Genomic DNA, 13,545 nt, shown 5'->3' with positions numbered 1-13,545 from the left:
TAACATTTAAATTGGGAAGCATCTGCTTCTTTTTTTTTTTTTTTTAAAAGGAAAGGATCAAACAAATTTAAAAAAAAAAAAAGCTGAATCCAAGACTTGCTTCTTTTCAGAATTCTGAGCAGATTAGTGAATTCCACCTTGAAAATATGAAGAAAAAATGAGCTGTACCTTGCGCACAGGATTAAAACAGGAGCTATGGAAGGCAGTGAAGTGATGAGAGGGGGGCACGTAGAGCTATTTTCTTCAGCAGTGACCAGAATTTCCTCCTACTACCTGTGGTTTGCTGTCCCCTCAGTTACGCTAATACAAGTTTTTGTAGGGTGCATTGCAAACTATTCCTAAAATGATCCAGATGGAGTCTGAAGAAGTTTTTTCAATGTATTTCTTTTTGTGTGCGTTATTTGTGTGGTGGCACACTGGATCAGGGAAATGCTTGTGGTTAAAACTAACCCAGATCAGAAAAAAATGATTAATTTGCAGACAAATCAGTTCCCTGACCTGGCTTGCTCAGAAGATTTGTGAGTGCTCCTATCAGAATGGTGAAGGGGCAGGAACATGACAGGGTTGGGGGGAGGCAGGAATTCCAGTTTTGGCAATGTCCCACATTTATGTTGACTTAAACCAATTATTGAGCTCATATTGAACCCATATTGATTATGCTTGCCAAAAAAAATAAATAAATTGCTTAGTCTGTAGCTGGATCATCTCCCTAAACTGGTTGCATACTGTGTTGTATAAGTGCTAGTGTTGGTGGTGTGCTGTGTAAGTGCTAGTGTTGGTGGAAGGTGTAGGATGAAGTGTGGACTGCGGCGACATTTGTTTTTTTTGTAATTGTCTTGGAACTACACCTATTGTTTTAGCTCAAAGAAGTCTATATGTAACATTAATATCCAGGCTTCTCACCTTCTGTGATTTCTCATCCAAGTACTGATATGACCTTAGGCTGATGAGCAGAGCTATTTTAAAAAGGAAAAAAAAAAAAAAAAAAAAGGAAAAAATCTTGGTTGGCAGCCAGATTCGTTTTTACAAGGGTTATTTTACACTCCTGCAGAACAATATGTAATTCAGACTGATTCCTTCAGGCACTTGCTCAAAAGAAACCTTTGTAGCGGTATTTTGCTATAATTGCATTAGTGTGGAAACTTGGTCTCTCTAGCAACATTGAGCAGTAAGGTGAGAGAGTAATACAAGTTTAGATAGGTCTGTAGTAGGAGTTGCTGCATCTGGTAGCCCAGTGTACAGGAGACTGCTGCAGCTCCTGGTGGCCAGGTCCACAAGGATGTTATTCCCAACAGGCAGAGGCGTGTGTATACACATTATACGTATATACTATACGGCCAGCCACACAGAAAACGCAGCACTCATGCAAACACAAGCAGCATCAGTGGCCTCATCCTTTCCCTTCACTGGCTGACTGGGATGAAAGCCTGTTTGTGGAAAATACATATGTATAAAATATGGATCCCACCAGCAACTGGCCGCAGACTCTTTATTCTGCTCAGTAGCTGATCCCTGGATCCCCTGGTCTCCCAGTTGCCTCACAGACCTGCACTGGGTCTCTCTGGCAGCTGGTCCGGATTTATGACCTTACCAGTGGCCAGACCCCAGGTGTCCCAGGCCTTCCAGTAGCCAAATCTCAGACCTTCTGGTCTCTCTAGTATCTGGGCCAGACTCACAGTTCTCCAGTTCTTGGCTCCCAAGCCTACTTGCTGGCTAGTCCGGCTTGGTGTTTGCCAGAGATCCCACGCTGATATTGGTACCCAGGCAGGATGCAGGTGCTCCCGCCTGTGCTTGCTGGTGTCCCAAGCACCTGGGGCCCTGTGACCCGTGGTGCAACATGGCATGTCCACTTCCATGTGGAGTCATCCATCCAGAGTAGAGATTTCCCTCACTCAGAAAAATAAGTTACAGATGGTAGTTTAACAGGAAGATAGGCCAAACTGCAGTGATCAGGTGCAGGGCATGGCTGGACAACCGTTCTGAACAGCCACCTGTTTACAAGCACCTGGCTCCTTTTATCCCTTTTTTCCCCAGTATTTTCCTGTCCTTGTTCTACCCTGGGAGCAGCCGGATTTAGGACTCAGTTGCTTTCATTTGGATTATCGGGGTTCCTCTGCCTGATGCTGTTCGTCTGTGCTCTTTGTGTCTGTGGGGAGAAGCCTTTGATCGCACAACCCAACACTGACTTCTTTCTTTCGGTCACTAAAAAGTCAAGAGACTGGGCACTGCATAAAGCTTCAACAGCAGAGGGTACAGCGTGGGCTCGCCTGCGACTCCTCAGTTCTGTTACTGCCAGAGCCTAAACTGAGGCACATTCAATTCTTTTTGGGTTGTGTTTTGTTTTTTTTTTTTCCGCCAGCTATTGAGGAACAACCAAGTGTATAAATTTAAAAAAAAAAAAAAAGGGTAACCACCAGCTTTCTACTCATAATATTATTAAAGTGCAAAGTGTGGGGAAATAGAGAAGGATTAGGTGTTTAAAAGTGATGGTTTTCGTACAGTGCTTCTAACCACATAAGTATTTTGCTTCTCAAATTCTAGTGCAATGGGCTTCAGACTATAAAAATGCTTTATTTAATCTTGGCTTGAAAGGAATTCCAGCAAAGTGGACCGGTCGCAGTTTTGTTAGGTGGTACGGACAGGCCAAATCTCAGAAACGGTTCCAAATGTGCTTGTTATTCTAAATGCTAATTGATTTTTAGCAGTTAAAAGTCTCCCTTTGTTTAGTTTGAATTTCTTGTTTTGAATACGATTTGTGTCTGCTTTGGGTTGGTTTGTGTGTTTTTTTTTTTTTTTCCCCTTAGAGCAAACAAGTTTATACCTAGATGTTTATAGCCTTAAGATATTTCAAACTATAATTAGATTTCCCTTTCCCTCACCCCCCTTCTAGGTTCCCTTGTTCTCAAGGCTGAACATGTTAAGCTCGAGAAGCTGTTGCCACTATCTCAAATGGTGTTTGTTTCCACCCTCCGGACTCTTTCAGACCTGTACGTCATTTTTCAAACTTAGTTTTTTGCCTTTTTTTTTTTTTTTTTTTTGTATCTGAGAGCACCTTTCCTTGCACCCGTCTGCGGGTTTTTCCTCTTTCTCCCATTTGTTCATTTAGAGCACAGAGATTTAAAGCCCTGCGTGCATTTTTATGGGAAGACTGGGTTTAAGGTGATACGGTTTCGAGCAAACATGAGAAACGCACATACATCGTGTTAAAAATAAATCAGATTTTTATCCCGAAAGCACGCCTGCAACTATTATTATAGAAGTAGGTTGTTTCCTGGTGGATATTATGAAAATCCCAGCATGCCCAGGCTGTAACGCACTCGGTAAATCTGTCACGACCGACTTGTCGCCGTTCCTGGGTGCAGCCCCAGCCCGCGACGGCCCCGTTCCCCGTCCCGGGGGGCGATGACACGGGGGCGGGCGGGGAAAGGCAGGCGGTTCCCGCCGGGCACGGCCGCGGGGCCCGGCGCGGCGGCGATGGGGGCTCGCTGGCTGGCCCGCCGTTACCGTCCCCGCCTCGGCGGCCGAGAGAAGCGGCCTCTTTAAGAAACCCCCGTGTCGGTAGCCGGAGCGGGCTGCCGAGCGCCGGGGAAGCCGAGCTTTGCCGGGAAGCCCGCGCCTGAGTGTAACCCAACCGGCTGGAGGCTCGGCCGCCGCTGATTGACAGCGGGACCAGCGCTATGCAAATGGCGGCGGCCGGGGGCTCTGGCAGGGAGCTCCCCGCACACGCCGCCCCCCCCGCCCCGGCCCGCAGCCCCACAAAGCAATTGTTGCTTGCGGTTGTTTTTTTTTTTTTTTTTTTGCGGGGAGGAGGGGGGTACGGGACGACGACACGTCGTTAACGTGTAAAAATCATCTGGAGCGCAGTTTCAGTTTGAGATACGTGTGAGAGAGCGAGGGAGATGTGTCAGAGCTTGTTACTCAAGCTAAATTAGGTAATTTTTAGCTGGGTAACGTGCTAATCTTTAAACCTTCACGTTTTTAAATCCTGCGTGTGTCTGGTCTCTTCATACAAAAGTGCGTTTTGCTTGTTTCTTCTCGTCTTCTTCAGTCTGAAGCCTTATGTAGGTCAGGCTTGGCTTAAGCAGATTTCCTGAACCTGCGTCAGCTTAAGCTGAAGGAATTTTAATAAACCCTCCCTTGTAGGCGTGGGCCTAAATGAGACTAGCCTAGTTAAGCCTGATCTTTTTCTGTTTGTGAAAAAGAGCTGAGCAGAGCTAGGGACTGCATGGTGGCTTCAGAAACGGCTTCCTTAATTCAAAGATAACAATGGTTGGGAAGGCCAGATCTTCTAATTTTACCTTATCTGAAAAGCTCGATTTGCTAAAACTCGTGAAGCCGTACGTTAAAATTCTCGAGGAACATACCAATAAGCATTCTGTAATAGTGGAAAAAAACAAATGCTGGGATATTATAGCTGATAACTACAATGCCATCGGAGTAGATCGCCCTCCTCGTACTGCACAGGGCCTGCGCACGCTGTACAAGAGGCTCAAAGAATATGCCAAACAGGAGCTATTGCAGCAAAAGGAGACTCATTCAGATTGTAAAAGCAGCATTTCCGAGCCAACCAAGAAAGTTGTGGAGATGATTCCACAGATTTCCAATGTGTGTTTAAGAGACAGGAGCGGTGTTCAAAGGTGAGACGATTCTTTTTATTTTGTTACTGAATGAAAATTATGGCGCCTCCTATCTACTCTGTAACGCTTTGCTTGTGTTCAGGCTCCTAAAGGAAATGTTTATCAGAAAAAATCCCCAAATGGGGAACAATGGCAAAATGATATTGCTTTTGTTTTATGGGAAGCTTTATGGTGACTTAGCACTGCATTCATTTTTTTTTTTTCAGCTCTCTTTCAAAGCCTGTTTCAGAGTCTTTGTCATACTCTGGAAAGTGAGGGTTAAGAGAGAATCAAAGAGAAATAGTAGCTCCAACCTTTACCCCTCCCCTACCTTTTAATAGGCAGATTATTCAAACACTGGCAAAGTGATGGCTATTCTCCTCCATTTAAGGTAACACTGCAGTCATTTTGCAACATATGGAACTACGACCAGTTTATATAGGATTTTTAGTAAAGTTAGTTCACAGAGCTAAGAAACCTTACTCCTACACCTTTTTTTCTCTCATTTACTCTGATGTTTGCATGTTATGATTTAACTGAGCCCAATCCTTTAAAAAAAAAAAAAAAGAAAATTGACTCCCCACACCACAGTGCCTTTGTGAGTGCAAATGTTTTTTAAAATTATACTTCTCTTGCATTGACGGTGGTTCCCTGAAACTGGAGCAAAGCTAATTGCAGTCTAAACTCCAAGCAGTTCTGTATCGTACGTTAGGTAGTTCAAATACCGGGAGAAACTGAGAGGTAGAGCACTAGAAGTTTTCTTTTTTTGGTAGGATTTTTTTTTTTTTTTTTTTTTTTTTTTACTGCTCAGTAAAGTGAGACACACTGTCTAGATTTGAGCCAGACATAATACAGGCAGGCAGCATGCAGGCTTTCTCCCACAGCTGGCTAATGCCCCTCATATCTGACTTGCAACACTCTGCTGGTTCTGTATTGGTCCTTGAGGGATCAAAAAATGCCTGGGTCAGGTTTTGATTCCTCCAGATACAAAAACTAAGCTAGGGAGGAGGGGGGGAAAAAGTCAAATAACTCCCCAGCAACCTTGAGAAAGCTCTGATTTTTCTGATTTCCCCAAGCAGATTAATGGGAAGCGAACTTTCCGCGTTTTAATCAGATATACTGATAGTCGGTGCAGCAGCGTAACGCTCTAAGAAAAGCTGGCATGCGCACACACGCTGAATTGGATTCATGGTGCCACTGGTTGAACTGAATGGTAACAATTGTCTAAATCCCAACATGCCAGATGCTCTAAAAATATGCTGTTGTGGGTCCTTTGCGTAAAGAAGTCTGAAGCAACTGGGCTGTGCTGCTGCTCCTGGTGAATGCCCCTGGAGGAACCGTTCCAAAGAATTCTCTGGAACAAAACGAGGCTTTTAATTGCGCTAATAAAGGTTGCAGTGTCTTGGCTACCAAGTTTTGTAAGGAGGGGAAAAAAAAATAGTGTGAGAACTTGGGTTAGTAGATCGGCTTATAAAAAGCACAGACGCTTTTTGTGAATGATTAAGAGCTAATGATCTCCATAGTTTGTCTCCTATAATTTAAACATTTTATGCAGTCCCTTATGGGTCTGGGAACATTGACTTGATTACTGCTTACCCAAAATGGTTGTTCCTAGGAACAGCCAATACACTGTGTGCTGAAGGAAAAGAATATCATTTAAAAGATTATTTTTTTTTTCCCCTGCCCAAATACATCATTATTTGATAGTTCTAATTTTAGCTCTGAGTTGCATTTCACCCAAATTTTCAAACCCCTGTACCGGGTTTTAACGCATCAGGATATGGCTTGGGTTTTGTAGGAGGGAAGTACAACTTAAAATGAATCCAAATTCTTAATCGCACCTTTAAGCAATTTCTAGCTCGCTGTGATTAAACAAAACCTGGTGAATCATGGGTGCCTGCAGGGTTATAAACACCATCCCCCAATTGTGGTAACTGTTGTTTGTCTTTCTTTCAGTCAAGTTGTCAGAAACAACATTAGTAACCACCATACAGGCGGCTCTTTTGTTTCTCAATTCCTTCTTTCTCTCTTTGCTGTCTAATTGTTTTCTTCTTAAGAGACTGACTCTAATGAGGAAAAAAAAAAAAAAAGGCGCCTCATCAGAGTTACCTGAAGGTTCGGTAATTTTCTGGTTCGGTGTGGATTACACTTTAAGAGATGAATTTTTCACTGTTTGGAGGCTCTAGCCTATGTTAGACTCAATCTTCCCTACCTTTCTTCTCTTTAACCTCTCTCACTTTCTCTTTCTGCTCTCTCTCTCTGTTTCCTTTTGTCAGAATGACCTGCTTCTCCTGCTGGTTGTTTCCACTTTTCTCAGGCTAGAAGCTGGCCAGGAGCCAGCAAGTAAGAAGGAGGGAAGCTGTATTAGAAGCTGCGGTTGTGAAGAGGGGGAAACCCAAAATTACAGTCAGCACTGGGGAAAACAAGTGAAAATTTGAGTGCAGGATAATACTTCCGATGCTCAATGGAGAGGAGTAAAAGGAATGTGAGAAAGAGGTGTACAGGAAAAGGCGATGCTTTGTGGCGTGAGGAGGAGGGAGTAAGGTGATATAATTGTTACTCTATAGGCAGCTCAGGTAACAGTCAGAGTTAAGATTATCCTGGTGTTTTCTTTGGGGAATAAATGAAAGGTCTGTTTTAAAAATATCTGCTTCAGGCCTTTTTTTTTTAAAAAAAATAAAACTTTAATTAAAATAGATTGGGTGATTGGTGGGATTGTTTTTTGGAAAATATATCGCTGACTACTTATTTCTTTTAAACCAAGAGTTTTGAAGACCGTGGGAGATGCAGAAGAGCTGATCATACCATCTTTTGCTTAAGGTGTTAGTGCATTTACGCGAGATGTAGGATGTACAAATTAGATTTCTCCTTTTCTTCTGGGAATTTGAACCCGTATCTGTTGCTAACCAGGACACTGTTTTAGTAATCAGATAGTGATTCTCAGTTTGTGGATTGTAGGGCTCCCAAGGAGTTTAAACTTATGTCCTCAAGGCTTGGGGAGCATCTGTGAATGTTACTTTAATCATGGATCCACAAACTGCTAGCAGCAGCTCAGTTCTTCAAGGGATGGGGAATGTCTCATATCTGCAACCACCAGTTAGTTATGGCCTCTGTTTTAGACAATCACGGCCATGACGATGCATTGTCTTTGGTATCGGTACCAAGTTAATATATTCCTGTTCCCATGTTACACTCTACTGCCTTCCCAGTCATGCTGAAAGTATTCTTTGTAGATCTGTACTGTAAAATAGATCAAGAAGCTGATCTGGCTTAAAAAAGCATTATCTGAATAAAGGAGCGAAGTGCAGAAGTGTAGTGTTTCAAACACAGCTGATGGTAGAGAAGTGGCAGGAACAGCTTGAGCCATTATTACCATGAAAGCCAATGTAATGTCAAATCATGATTTGAGGTGCTGCTGACTCAGGGGTTTACACAAAGACAGATGAGTCAAGTGGGCGTTGTACTTTCAAAAAGAAATGCACAGAACTATAGACTGTTCTTAATGGAAACACTTTTGTGTCTTCTCTTGAAGCTTCAGAAGAATATTGAGATCACTGATTCAAAGAGAAGGAGCAAGGATTAGCTTGATTCCCTGATCTACTGGCAAGGTTATCATTTGGGCTCTGGTTTCTTCTCCCAAGGCTCTGTGTCATTTTTTCAGTAATTGTTTTACATAAAAAACCCCAAATACTTGGGTGCACGAATCAGAAACAGGGAACACGTTAAAACAGGAGGAGATTAATAAATTTGGGAGATGAAAATGTTTCTGCCACAGTTAACTCAATCTAAATTTATGTCCTTTTAAAATCACATTATATATTATATAAACTCTTTTGTCGCTTGCACTGCTATTGCTTTGGTTTTGTTCTCATTTGTCACTGATAGCCCTTCTTGCTTTTCCAGTGTCAGAAGAAGGGCCCACCAGGATAGTTCTCTGTCAGCTATACTGCCTTTATAGCTATAAAATCTGAGTAAGACAGGGCTTTATACGTGTGGTGGAAAGGAGGAGGGGTACAGGTGGTGTTCACGTAATGAAATAGAGTCCCAAGCATAGATAGCACAATAGTATTTCAAATGAAGCTTTGGTTACTGAGAGCTACGCCTTTTAAAAATAGTTTTTAATGGATTATTTAAATATGATTTTGTGTGTTCTAGTGCTAGTCTCGATAAAGAAACAATTGCTGGTACCAGTTCACCACAGGCAATGTTGGATCACCATCCTGCTACAGTCATGATGGAGTTGCAATCAGAAGAGGATGTCAAACCTCCTCCTTCTTTGATTATAGACTCACAGCAAAATGAGAACTTAGAACAAGAGGAAGAACACCAGCTGGTGCATATAATGGAAAGGTCTCCTTCAACATCAGTATCTTCAGTTGATATGAGAGTGATGATGTCACCCTCTCCTGTACCAAGAAGAGATGAGTTTTTTAGGCTTGAGGTTGGAGAACGCTTTAGACCAATGTGTGGGTACGACCCACAGATGTTACAAATGCTGAAAGAAGAGCATCAAATAATACTAGAAAATCAAAGAAAAATTGGTCTCTATGTCCAGGAAAAAAGGGATGGTTTGAAAAGAAAGCAGCAACTGGAAGAAGAACTGTTGCGAACAAAAATTAAAGTAGAGAAGCTGAAGGCAATACGACTACGCCGTGATCTGCCAGAATACAGCAATATCTAAATATTTTATTACTTCTGTTATATTCTTTGAAATACTTAATAATAAATGCTTTTGCCCTAGCAAAATTGTTCCTTATGTTAATATGGATGGATGAAAATCTGGGCTTGAGAGACGAAAGCATCTTTTCCATGTTGTTGTTTATGTACCTTAGAACAAAACCTTGTATGGATTTGAATGCACCAACTCTTCTGGTCTGAAGTATAATCAAATCCTGGATATTTAAGTGTTTAGGCTGATAAAAGTCCAAACCTTTAAAATATTTCCACTTATCTCTATTAGAGTTGTGATGAGCTAATGGAAATTTAGCTCAGCTATTTTTAAAAATTTTGACCGTATGCATTATTTTTTTCAAATAATTACCTATCCTTTAATATGTTATTGAAGTTACAAGTTAATAAATGCATACTAAAAGGAGGAATAAGAGGCTACGTTTAAATGTCTTACTCTTTTCAAGTTGGTAAATCTTATGACAGTGGTGAGATGTTGCTGATATATCAGCTTGGAAAACAAAATTACTGGATTGTTATATTTTTTTAATGTTCAGTAGACAGTTGAATAAATGTACATCTTTTAAAAAGTTAATACTTTTAATTGTTTCCAGTGGAGGAGTGTTTCCATAGGACGTTATCAAAATATAGAGACAATGAATGCAACGCTTGGTTTTTAAAACTGCATGCATGTGTAATTTGTGTGTACAGTTACCATGATCGTATATTCAGTTATAGTAATTATACTGGTGATCAACCACAAAAATGTCTAATTTCCTCATTTGCATGCATAATTACTACAGTGCATGTGCAACCAAGACAGTTGCAGGTGCCTTTGGTCAATATCACTATGACTATAAGCTACCAAAATGAAATAGTTTCTGTATGTAAGTAACACGTGACTTGAAATCAACAGAAGATTCTTTGTTATTCTGGGTACATTTTATAAATGCTGTTGTTCTGGTCTTTCGATTAGTTTCAAATAAAAAGCCCAAAATGAAAAAGAAATGGATTCTTCTGTCTGTCCTAGTAGCAGCTGTTTCCTCTGCAGTTACGATCAACGTTCATAACTGGAAGAAAAATACCTGGAAAGCATAAGGCTCAGATGGTTCAGTTCTTCTTAATTCTTGGTCTCCTGCCTGTTACGAGTGGATCCACGACTGCCTTAGACCTCTGGCTCCTTGTTCCCTGTAACAGTGCTTTCTCCTTCCTCTAACCTTTAGCACGAGGAAAGGAAATGAAGTACAGCATCAAGGAAAAAGAACAAAGGAGATGTAATTCCTCCCGTGCCTCCCATCTCAGAGGGCCCCAACAACAAAAAGAAGAAAAGCAATAGGAAGGAGAATATTTCTTCCTGCGGCTGCTTGTAACTGTCGCTCCTGTCGCCACTGTTTTCCCAAGCTTGCTTCTTTCTCCCTTCCCACAGAACCTCAGCGTGCAAACATGGGGCACTGGTCTGCACCGGCAGGTTCTGAATGAGGTAAGCCTCGCACCTCCTGGTCGGTCTTCTGAGTGGATTGCGTTCCCATTGTAGTCACAGGGATAAATGCTTATTGAAAACTGAAGGCTGGGAGCATGTAAGTTTAACTGAGGGTCTACTGGAGCTTAAAGAATTGTAGTTAGAATGTTAACGATAGTGATATGAGAGAAATAATCTCGACTGTCGGTGCCCAGGATAACTTTTACAGGTTACAGGTGGAAAGAGTAGAGGAAGCAAGTCTTCTGTTTATAAACTGAGGAAAAATACAGACTGTGAAAACAGGTGTCATCAATATGGAGTTCCCCAATGCTTTTCCAGTTGTTTTCTAGGGAAGAGAGCACTGTAAGTGTTTGTTCTGTTGGGAATTTTTGCGTGCGCTGAAAATGATGGTGCCTGAATAAGTGGCCTCTGTTTCTGTACAGTCCTTGGCTTTATGCTCTATTTTTCAGTTCAAGGTCATCGATCTGTTTTTGTGTAGCTGGAAACGCTTCAATGAGATACTCGCTTCTCTGAGTTTACAAGAGTTTAAATATTGGCTTTAATAAATAAATAAGGGTTTTACTTGTTCTACTTTGCCATCTGAAATGTGGCTTCTCAGAAATGGGAAACAGCACTAAATTCTCTGCTCTCATCTTAATTTGGAAATGCCTGATCTTATCCTTTCAGTTGAAAATCAGAATTCTGTTTTCCGGTGGTAAGGAATTAATTTCTATTTGTTGTTTCTGTCCTTACATATTATGCAAATGAACAAATTTTTAATAGTTCAGAAAATAATTCTGATAGGGCTTATCGTCTTGCAGTGGTTTTGAGTTACAGCTGCTCTTATGTTGGCCATCAGAATGCTCTAGAGACTTTAGAATATTTTCTATTGAATTCTCCGTTCTCCTTGAGCTAGATGAAGAGGTGACCTCTAGGGTTTCTATTGCCATGATATTTTTATTTTGAGGACTAGAACCAGAGGAATTTCCAGTCTTTGCAGTCCTTTCTGAACTGAAAGACACAGTAGTTGCAAAAATAGGACTTTGGGTAGATCAGTCTCCCTTGTATTCTTGATATTGGAAAGGGAGGGTTGTAAAGTAGTAAAGAAATAATAAAATACACTGGCCTGGTCAGAACTGACTCCCTATAATCAGCGTTCTCCTGTGTTTAGTTGTTCTGTCTTTGTCTCATTCCTTAGTGGAAGGGCTTTCGTTCTTATTTGTAGGCGGCACCTCTAGTTCAGAGATCTTTCATGCTTCTCCTTTCCTTTGTTCTTGGTTGTGTTTCTTTTGGTTTCTGGGGGAGCTTGGGCTGGGGGGAGAAATCTCTGGAGTCTGTGTGTAGCTCGCTTGTTTCTATACCAGTGACATGACATTTATCTCCTTTCACTACACAAATGTTTTCTCCTTCAGTGACATTATATTGCTCCGTCAGTGCAGTACGGTGCTGGCTGCATATCATACCTCTCCTTGCCGGTGGATCTGCACGTCTTTCTCACCCCACATCTGCTTTACAGTATCAGGTTATCTGTCTGAGCCAGACTTTCTCACTTCTCAGTGCCTGTTCCTGTTCTTTTTCCATGTATTCCTAATGTGGGTACATGCACCACAGCTGTGGCTAGTCCTTCTGGACCCTGAAGTGCTGTGAATTTTTACTGTTCCAGCAAATGATATTTCATAAGCATGTGTGAAAGGGATGGTAGGAACCCTTTCCCTGCTTCGCCCCCGTTCTTACGCTCTTATTCCCTTCGCTACATCTGGCAGTGCCATTCCCTGTCTGCATGTTTATAATGTATGTAGTACATTAGCAGAGTAATTTTAGGCAAGGACAAATTTCCACCATATGTTCATGTCCTTCTACTAAGATAACTGAAATAAACAGGCTCCAGGAGTAATTTAATTCTCAACATCTAATGGATTTATGTTTAGGATTAGAGTAAAAAACTCTAACTGTGATAACTTTGTGATAATTGTGATAGCATCTAGTATAACTTCATCTATCTGAGTAATTGTCTAATGATCAGTCTATAATTTTGTCATCTGCTGCCTAATTATCTTGCTTTTTTGGTCCCTCCCTTCTTTGCTCCATAAGCTTTCGGCTCCTGTGAAATTATCTTGGTTGATGTGCTTGCCTTAGATCAGAATTCTTATCAGGTAGAAAGGGTAGGAGAGAGGTGTACTCCAAGACCAGGAGAGATTACTTATAGCTAATCTTGCTTGTCATACTCCTGTTTTCTAACATCTTCTACCTCGCTGGCTTCAATTTCTTTATTTCGGTTATATTTCTACACCTTTTCTGGCTTGGGATTCCACACCCCGCCCCACCCCCCCGATGAAAGTGCATAGACTAGAGCTTGCATGGGATCTTCTTTGGGCAGACTTTGTGTCCACTGGATTTCCAATGGGCAAAGTCATTAAGTTGCTTCTAGTTACGACAGAGTCGTTCTAAGTGGGAGGAGCCAATGGGGAATTGTGGTACCCAGGCTGGCTGGCTACGCTGCCTTTTAAAGTGCTTTAGGATGGTTCCATATGAATTTTAACTTCGGTAAAATCATAAGAAGGTTATTCATGAAGATGATAAAGTGTTGTTTTTCTAGTGTGTTGATTATTTTTCTATTTTGCACATGAAAATAAAGGGAAGCCTTTTAAAAAGAATGCCTTTTAGCATTTTTCAAGGTTTTAAAATGCATGAAGTGTAGCTTCTCAGTGTGTGTTCCTAAGAAGTCATGCTTTTATTCTGTTTTTAAATATCCAGGTCTTCAATCATTTGAAAAATCTTATTGTCTAAGTCTTTGTGGGTTTT

General features: G+C 41.4%; 2 protein-coding genes across 2 annotated transcripts in view; both read left to right on the top strand.

Annotated features, from left to right (window-relative positions):
- The window catches only part of RAD54B (RAD54 homolog B), a 72,488-nt gene that overhangs the window by 21,260 nt on the left and 37,683 nt on the right, over positions 1 to 13,545 (top strand). The gene's annotated exons all lie outside the window — the stretch shown is intronic.
- FSBP (fibrinogen silencer binding protein) lies at positions 4,196 to 10,277 on the top strand. The gene is made up of 2 exons (XM_074145110.1): positions 4,196 to 4,637; positions 8,772 to 10,277. The coding sequence occupies exons 1-2, from the start codon at positions 4,267 to 4,269 to the stop codon at positions 9,295 to 9,297; spliced, it is 897 nt and encodes a 298-aa protein (XP_074001211.1). The 5' UTR covers positions 4,196 to 4,266; the 3' UTR covers positions 9,298 to 10,277.

Source organism: Numenius arquata, chromosome 3 (genome assembly GCF_964106895.1).
Source record: "Numenius arquata chromosome 3, bNumArq3.hap1.1, whole genome shotgun sequence".
NCBI lineage: Eukaryota > Metazoa > Chordata > Aves > Charadriiformes > Scolopacidae > Numenius > Numenius arquata.
The sequence above is the reverse complement of the archived record's forward strand: the minus strand, read 5'-3'. Positions and strand labels throughout refer to the sequence as shown.

Excerpts from the sequence above, each read along its gene's own strand:
- FSBP (XM_074145110.1), top strand. The coding sequence starts at position 4,267 with ATGGTTGGGAAGGCCAGATCTTCTAATTTTACCTTATCTGAAAAGCTC. Across the intron at positions 4,638-8,771 it reads GACAGGAGCGGTGTTCAAAG|TGCTAGTCTCGATAAAGAAA; the intron begins GTGAGACGATTC and ends TGTGTGTTCTAG.